The sequence below is a fragment of the Crocodylus siamensis genome, chromosome 15 (genome assembly GCF_052110815.1).
Source record: "Crocodylus siamensis isolate JL-2025a chromosome 15, ASM5211081v1, whole genome shotgun sequence".
Classification (NCBI taxonomy): Eukaryota; Metazoa; Chordata; order Crocodylia; family Crocodylidae; genus Crocodylus; species Crocodylus siamensis.
In genome coordinates, this window is record NC_143409.1 from 52,729,516 (window position 1) to 52,737,625 (window position 8,110).

The 8,110-nt window shown below is 53.9% G+C and overlaps 1 protein-coding gene across 4 annotated transcripts; it reads right to left on the reverse strand.

Annotated features, from left to right (window-relative positions):
* Positions 1-6,993, reverse strand: LOC149852841 (protein S100-A16-like). 4 transcript variants are annotated; one of them, XM_090029573.1, is made up of 5 exons: positions 6,869-6,984; positions 5,905-6,023; positions 4,286-4,366; positions 1,356-1,525; positions 1-523 (listed from the first exon to the last, which is right to left on the reverse strand). In XM_090029573.1, the coding sequence occupies exons 3-5, from the start codon at positions 4,326-4,328 to the stop codon at positions 383-385; spliced, it is 354 nt and encodes a 117-aa protein (XP_089885699.1). In that variant the 5' UTR covers positions 4,329-4,366; positions 5,905-6,023; positions 6,869-6,984; the 3' UTR covers positions 1-382. The 4 variants fall into 4 exon arrangements, with proteins under 4 accessions (XP_089885699.1, XP_089885697.1, XP_089885696.1 ...); XM_090029571.1 differs by having other exon boundaries at positions 4,286-4,469; positions 6,869-6,976; XM_090029570.1 differs by lacking the exon at positions 5,905-6,023 and having other exon boundaries at positions 4,286-4,469; positions 6,869-6,993.
* Positions 6,994-8,110: the final 1,117 nt, after the last annotated feature.

Genomic DNA, 8,110 nt, shown 5'->3' on the forward strand with positions numbered 1-8,110 from the left:
GAAGCTCAGACCAGTTCCTTTATTCTAGCAACATTACCAACATACAGAGGAGGAGGGGGGTCAGAGAGGAAGTCCTGTGGCAGGGAGGAGGGCAATAATTGAAGGGATTCTGGCATTGAGGGAGGCACAAGGGATTCAGGCAGTGGAGGGTGATTTGAGGGGTCTCCTCAGCATGGTGATCCCAGGCTTGGAGGGAAATCATGGGTGCATCCCAGCTGGCAGGCAGAGCTCTAGGAGTCTCTAGGAGAGAGGCTGTATGGATTAGCAGGTGGGGTGTTCCGGGATGGGAGGTACTGGTTTGCTTTGACACTTTTTAAGTAAAAGGATACAGGACTGGGGAGGTTCCTGGCCAGTCACATGCCTCAAACCATCTCCCCCATCACTAGGCGCTGTAGTCACGGTGCCTGATCACTTGGCAAATCCATGTGATCAGTTGCCAGTACTCATCAAAGGAGATCTTCTGGTCTTTGTTGGCATCTAACATGTCAAACATGCCTTTCACGGCCTCCTTGATCTCTGTGTTCTGGAACGCAACAAAGAAGCGGGCCTCACTGGGGGGCCTGTCCTGGCTCACGGCATGGAGGGGGTGTGCGTATGTGTGTGTATGTGTGTGCATGCATGTGTATGTGTTCGTGATACTGCCCACTGCTGGAGAACCCAGGCCTGCTCCCTGTGTTAGTATGCATGTTCTGTACATGATGCAACACAAGCCTGGTTGGAAGCCTCCTGATGAGGTTTATATTGTGCAAATGGCAGCAACCCTGATTTCAGTAGTAAAGGCATCGCTTACACCGACTCCTTGGGGGCCAGCTGCTCATACCTCATTCATGATGGTTAAACTCAGTTCCTCAGAGCAACACTAACAGAACCAGGTTGTTTTAGGGCTGCGAACGGCCCCGTACTGACAGGGGTTGCAATGGGCTGGAAGGAGTAATTGCTCACCCCGCACTGGCAGTGGTCAGGTTGCCAGAACAAACTGGCAGATTGGACTGTTCTGCCCATTACTGACTGCAGGAGCAAGACCTGTTAAGCGTGTGCATGTGCACGCGCACGGGCACGTGTGTGTATGTTGCTCATCTACGTCTACAATCTAGATAGGAGTGAATCAAGGGGTGCTGAGATACAGTTCAGGACAGACAAATTGGCAGAGCTTTGAGGGTTGGGGGCAGCCCAGGGCTGGCGTGTCAGGGGCACAGGTTAGGACTAAGGAGCACTGACAAAGAGGTGGCATATGGCGTGAGCCCAGGGCTGGGCTAGACAGAGGCAGGAGTTCAGGCCTGAGGGGCACTGGCACAGAAACCCTTGACTATCAATGAGTGGCTGCCTTAAGGAGGCTGGGGGTAGTTGGGTCTCACCGTGAGCTGATGGCTTAACTCATTGCTGAGCAGGCTTTGGAAAGCCTCTTGGTCTAAGGCCTTTGCCTCAGCCTGGCCCTTGGCGTACTTGTAGAAGCTGTCCACAATCGCATAGATGCCTTTTTCTAGTGCTGAGTCCGCCGCAGACGTCTCTGAAGGCTTTTGGCCACCTGCAAGGCAACAACAGACCCTGGCATTATGGTGTCAAAGGGCCAGAGAAGAGATGCCAGTTGGGGGCTTTGCTGGCCTAGCCTAGCAATGCTGATGAGGGGGTGAGGCCATTCTACGTGTCCTAACTGACATGGTTTTGCCAGTAAAACAGTGTAGGACTGGATAAGCCAAGGTCCAAATATGCATCTGTTGTCTCCTTCCAGCTCCTCCTCCTCAGGGATGCAGCCTGTATGTAGCATGGTGACAGCTGCCATGCTGAGGCCTAAGATGACAGCTGGACACCCAGGCAGTTGCCACACATGGTGGCAGCTGTGACTTTTGGCTGCCATTGTGCTACTGGCATGACTATACCACTGTGGCAGCAGCTGCTGTTTTTTCACCCCAACCCTAAGCTGTCATCCGCGGTTGCTGTGCCCTGCCTTAGTTATGCTACCGCTGGATAGACAGAGAAACAGGAGTTGAAGAGGATCTGCAGGGGCAGTGAAGGGGCCTGCCTGCAGCCAGGGCAGCCTGCCATCCCATCCCAGGCATCAGAGTTAGCAGAGGCGAGGGCTGAGTTGAAGGACATGGGGATGCAGGGAAGTCATTGTTTGAAATAAGAAGGCCACCTGCCATGTCGTGTTGCTGGCATGGAGCTGCAATTGCCCATTTGTTCCAGGACATGATGGGTGGCTGAGCTTATACCCCTGACAGCGAAAAAATGCAGCTGCATTTCCTTTCTGAACAGAACGGGGCCCATTGGCATTAAGCTGGTGCTTCTCCACTAGCTGCATGGCAGTTCCTTGACCCTTGCGCTCCTCAGTCTCCTTTTTGTGTCTTCCTGCTGTCACATGCATGTTCCTGTGACCATGAAGGCTGAGTAGGCTACACTAATAAGGGCAGTGATCACACTGATCTAGGTGGACAAACACCTGAAGTAGCTCCCATGAAGTGTTCTCCAGGTCTCTCTGATCCCAGCTGGGATCCTACCTGCTCCATCCCTCACCCTGGCTGGCATTCTGCTCTGTCCTTGTCACCTAAGCAGCCATTTTTTGGATGCCTACAAAGTACTTATGTGCCAGGAGAATCCTATTCCTGGATACATATCCCACATGGATGACTTATGCATGTGTGCAGACTGGCAGTAACAAAACATGAATGAGTGAAAGGCATCTTGCTTTCTCTCTGCAGGTAGCTCTGTGTCTAGGGCACTCATCTGGGATGCTGGAGGTCCTGGGTTCTCAGTTGCCCTCACCCAGAGAAAGTTTGACTCAGGGCCTCTTCCACTTCCCAGCATAGTGCTCTAATTGCAGGCCAGACAAGGGCCATCTAGAGCACAGCAGTCTTAACTGCCCCACCACAGGTTAGGCATCACTCACTCCTCTGCCCCTCTTTCTAAAGCTGAATCATTAATATAACCCTTGATAAAAATAGATTGAGGGAATTGCATGGGGGAAAACTTCTGTTTTACTTGGAGCAAGGCCCCAGCCATGGTTATTTTCTGTTCTTGAGGCTAGCTACACGTTCTGGGCATCTCCACTGTCAGGAGTATAAGTGCGCAGCATGTCCATGTAGGCTGTATGCGTGCTCAGTCTGCAGATGTACATACGTGGTCATCCACATGAACAGCGCACGATATTCAGGAACAGAATTTCAAAAAAAGCCCTGTGGATGACCAAAAGGGCTGCATGGCCCAGCTTGGAGCTCCTCAACAGAGAGTGTCAGCTCCTCCTGGCCCAACAAACCCACCCAGGACTCAATGATCTATGTTGTGTGACCCTGGGCCACAGCCAGGCCCTGTAGCTCTAGGATGGTATAAGCTCCAGGCCTCGAGCCCACCTCACCCACACTACAGATGCACCCTCTGGACTGACTCTGCAGCTGCCAGCCCAGCCGTGGTGGTGCAGTCGCTGCCCAGTGATACCCGTCTTAGAGCATTTTTCAGAGTGGCTGTGCTCACTGTTTGCAGTGAAGGGAGCCCAAGGATCCTGGGGGCAGCACTGACTGTGAAGGGGGAACCTCCACCCTCTTCCCTTGCAGCTCAGCATCCCCTAGCATATAACTGGGGCCCTGGGGGCAGCACAGGCTATAAAGATGAGAGCACCCCTGACAGAGCTGCAGTGCCCTTGGATCCAGGTAAGGTTACTTCTGGATTCAAAAGAAGGAGCATTTCTAGTATCTCCTGTGAATAGCAAATCATGCTCCAGTGATGTGATGGGGGGGGTTTTGTGCAATGAAGATAACCCTCACTAGGGGGCAGGTGAACACCCTGGAGATGAGATGCAGAAGGAACTTCACCCACCAAATCAGCTTGACCGGCCAAGGGATCTGCCACCCAGACTGGCTGACAAAAGGGAGGGGGTGAGAGGACTAGGTAAGGGGAGAGGCTGATGGATAAGGGAGCAGGGAGGGCGGTGGGTGATAAGTAAGGTCATGAGTTGTAGGATGGATGCAGGAGCACACACAGTGCTGGGTAAGGGGTGAAGCCGAGCTGTCAAGGCAGGTAATGACAGATGTGACTGAGCGGTGTAGCAACAGGGGAAGGTGAAAGGTGCAGGGGGGTGATGGGAAATGGGTGTGGGGTGAGTGATAAGTGAGGGAGCAGTAATGGTAAAGTGGGGTGGAGGGTGCAGAGTGCCTGCTGGGGAGTGGCGGAGGCTGAGGGTGCTGAGCTAGTTATGGTGAGAAAGGTCCTGGATCCATTTGATCCTGAGGGCTCCATTTCGGGCTGCGGGGAAGGAGTCACCCAGGACCACAGGCATCTGCACCACGTCTCTTACCACTGCCATCTCCAGGCCCCTCTGGCTGTAGGTTCTGCCCCATAGTTGGGCTGTCACACAGGAGGAAGCGTAACCAGTTTTCTGGAGGGAGCAAAATCTAATGTGAGCAGTGAAGTGCTCTTGAATTCCAGCGACTGGACTGGGCTGAGATGGCGGGGGGCACTTTCATGGGCTGGCACCAAGCCTGAAACAAATGAAGAGGATACTTAGAGGAGCCAGCGAGTAGAAGATCCTTCATCCCAGCCGCCAGCTTTATGCCAAAGAAGTTCTTCTCTGCAGACAAGGCAGGGAAGCTCCCCACCACTTGGGATCCAGACCCCTCTGGTGGGAGGGTGTGTGCCAGAGCTGTGATGGGGTAAAGAAGTGATGGGGTAAAGGAGCCGGGAGTGCAGTAGGGTAGAAAAGGGGAACTTCGGAACAATGCCACACTTGTAGACAACATTTTTGGGGTGTTCCACGTGTGACTGACTGGTTTGTAGAGAGAGGTGTTGCATAGGTGGCTTTGGGTCGAGCTGGTTTGGGACAGAGACATCTCTGAAGTACTAAGCAAAGCTCCAGCTGCCTGAGTCTGGTACTGCAGAGAGCCTCCCCTTGCCCAGGCCTCCCACCCCAGCCCCAAACCTGTGGGAACTCCAGCTGAGAGCACCAATCCTTGCATGATGGTTGTGCCCAAAATATGAGCACTTGTTGGGGTGACTGAATACCTCATCAGCTATTTACAGAACTGATGAGAGGAGGACGGGGTTTCAGGCTATTGCCAAGGCACCCTGAATGGCAGGACTCTTACCTAAGTTTTGTCATTGATTTGTTTCTTCCAAATTTCTGCCAGGTCCTTCCCCTTCTCCGCCCTCCTCCCATCAATGCCGCCAGGAGGTTCTGTTCATTTTCAACCCTTGGAAATTTTGCAAGTCCAGGGAACTTGCATCATGTAAATTAATTGCCCTGGTTTCTGGCAAGGGGCACGGACCGGGGCCATTTAAACAGGAACCTCTAGGCCTTCTTTCTACTTAGAGCTGTGAGTCAGGGAAGCGTCTCTTGATCTGACTTCTTATGTGTTCAGGAAAGAGGACTTTGTGTGTTCCTTATAAACAAGATGAATCTCAGGAATTGTCTCCTAAACTCAACTCCCAGACTGTCAGAACAGCAGGGCACCAGGACAAGCTGCCCAGGGAGGCTGTGGGATCCCTTTTACTGGAGGTTTTCAAGAAGAAATTGGGCAAGCATCAGCCTAGGGTAGTTTAGGAATAGTGCAGACTGCATCAGCACAAGGTGTTTGACAGGATGATCCCTGAGGTCCCTTCCAGCCCTCCATCACGTCCCTGATTCCACACCTAGTTCTGCTCTTACCTGGAATAACCTGTGAGATCTACACTTCGGGCTTATCCTTTGGGCCAAGAGAAGTGTCTATGTGCAACAGAACTATGTTTGGAAAGTAGCAAAAGTGTGTTGGGGTGTCCCTGTAAAAAATGAGCAGCTGTGCGATGCTTTCCTCCTTGTGGCCATTCCTCAAAGCAGCAGCAGTGTGGAAGGCAAAGCCCTAGAAGTGCAAGCTTAGACTGCAGGGGCACGTGGAGCATACAGGCTTGTTGTACCATGAGAAGTAAACTTCTGATCCTCACCTGCTGTTTTCTTCTCTTTGTTGCGCTCCCCTTGCTCAGGCCTCACTGTGCTGGGCAATCAATGGCACTCAATGCAGAGACCGTTCCAGCCCCAAAGTGGTTGCACTCTAAATGTAAAACTACAGGCCACAGTGGCAGACAGATGGACAAACAGATGGGGGGACTTTGTGCAGCCTCTTTTGACTTGAATTCACGGCAATTGCTAAATTAACCCTTTGCCCATATGCATATGTATTAGCTCGTGGTCTTTGATTATTCACCCACATATTGTGGGACAGGTTCATTTTCCCTTGGGCAGGAGTAGACCTCATTAGGGGAACATGGGGACCCTTCTGCCCTCATCTGTTAACCCCTAGGGGCTGGCCTATTCTCTTCACTCACCTCTGGACTGGTACTAAGCCATGTCTGTCTAGAAATGCTGCTGTGGGCTGGAAAAAAGACTCATAAGAGAGTTTGCTCCAACACCCCATGCTCGGTGGGGAGGGGAGGGAGCTGCCAGGAATGGCGGGATATCTTTGGGTCCTCATTTGAAGACAAAGGACAAACACATTGATGGCACTGTAATGCACATCAGTTTTGTACATCAGAGCAAATTACAGCAGAATCTGACACAGATGCATGAGCAAGTCTCTGGGGTAGCTATACACTGCCTTACCACTGTCCCAGGAAAGAGTGGATGCAAGGTCTACAGACATGTATTTTTTGCTGCCTAGGATTTCACTGAGGTACACTGGTGTAAGGATGTACGCTGTCTGTCTACTTCTTATTTACACTGATGTAAATATGGCCCTGGGCCCTGAACCGATGAGCAGACATTGAAAAGCAGGTGGTAGAGGGATGTCTGCTATTCTACCATACCCCTCTGTGTGCCCGCGCCCCGGCCTTGCTCACAGGCAGTGGGGAATGGGTCCCATGCCCACCCACCTGCTCTGCTAGCTGTGCAGCGGCAGTCACACTCACTCACCTGCAACAGGGCTGCCGGTCCCTGAGACGGACTGAGATCGAAGCGAGCTGCCGACAGGGTCTGCGCATGGGGTGGGGAGGCAGGGGGCTATTTATGGGACGGCTCCTCACACAGGCGGAGATGTGATCACTGAGATCAAGTGCCCGACTGACAGGGCCAGGATTGTATAGGGAGGAATCTGGGCAGAGGCACAAGAATGGGGTGGGAAGAGCCACTTGTTTGCCTCCTCCTCCACCTCAGACAGCTGCAGGTGCCAAGAAGGGCTAGTCAGAGAGCAGTGCTGGCAGCAGGACCCTTGGGCAGGTACAATGTGAATAGACTCAGATCAAGGGGGACATGCCCCAGTCCCTGCAGGGGGACATGACTCCTGAGTTCCCCTGATCCCAGTGGTCCTCTGGGCCAGGGTGGTGAGGGTAGGCTGGCTTCTGTGGGCAGTGGCACTCTGGGGAGTGATGAGCAGGGATCTAGGTTTTCCCTTTTAACCAAGAAAAATGCAGATTTTCCCTTTAAGCTTTTCCACATTTGCAAAGAGCTCTCTGCAGGCTGGCAGTGGTCCAGCCTGCAAGGGGCTGGGGGAGCGGGAGGAGGGTGGTCAGGCAAGGAACACCATGTGCATGTACACTCACACATGCACAGGGCTGCCAGGCACCCTGGAGAGCAGCTCCCACAGGAAAGCCTGGCAGGGGAAGGGGGGATTGAGGCCCCCATTGGGAGAGAAGGAGTTGGGCAGGGCTGGGGCTGCTGCTCAGCCAGGGCCGTGCGTGGGGGCTTGGGGCCAGGCCCCCAACGTGCAGCTGCAGGGCCCCAGCAGGGAGTGGGAAAGGGTCATGGGTGGCTTGTGTAGGGGTGGGGGTGGGGCTGGCTCCCTGCCACTGCATGCACTCCTGGGGTGGGGGAGTAGGGGGACCCATGCTCCCCAGATTTGTGCGTGGGGCAGGAGTGGAGGTTGGGCTACCCGCTGTGGGTTTGGGCTGCCTGCTGCCTTTCCCCCAGGGTCTCCACAACCTGGGGGGAAGACCTGGCGTGGCAGCACAGAGTGGGGCCGAGCTGGGAACCCCCTTGCCGCTGCAAGCCCCATACCACTCTGGCGAAGTGCCCCCTGCCCTCCCGGCAGCAGCGGGGGTGGCGGTGCAGAGGTGTGCCCCTTGCTGCTGCTGGATGAGCAGGGTTTGCCTTGCCATGGTGGCACCAGCAGGGCGGGGGGAGGGGGGAGGGTTGTGGCTTTGAAGTTAGGGGCCTGGA

Excerpts from the sequence above, each read along its gene's own strand:
- LOC149852841 (XM_090029570.1), bottom strand. The coding sequence starts at position 4,328 with ATGGGGCAGAACCTACAGCCAGAGGGGCCTGGAGATGGCAGTG. Across the intron at positions 1,526-4,285 it reads GGGGCCTGGAGATGGCAGTG|GTGGCCAAAAGCCTTCAGAG; the intron begins GTAAGAGACGTG and ends GTTGCCTTGCAG. Across the intron at positions 524-1,355 it reads AGTTAAGCCATCAGCTCACG|AACACAGAGATCAAGGAGGC; the intron begins GTGAGACCCAAC and ends GTTGCGTTCCAG.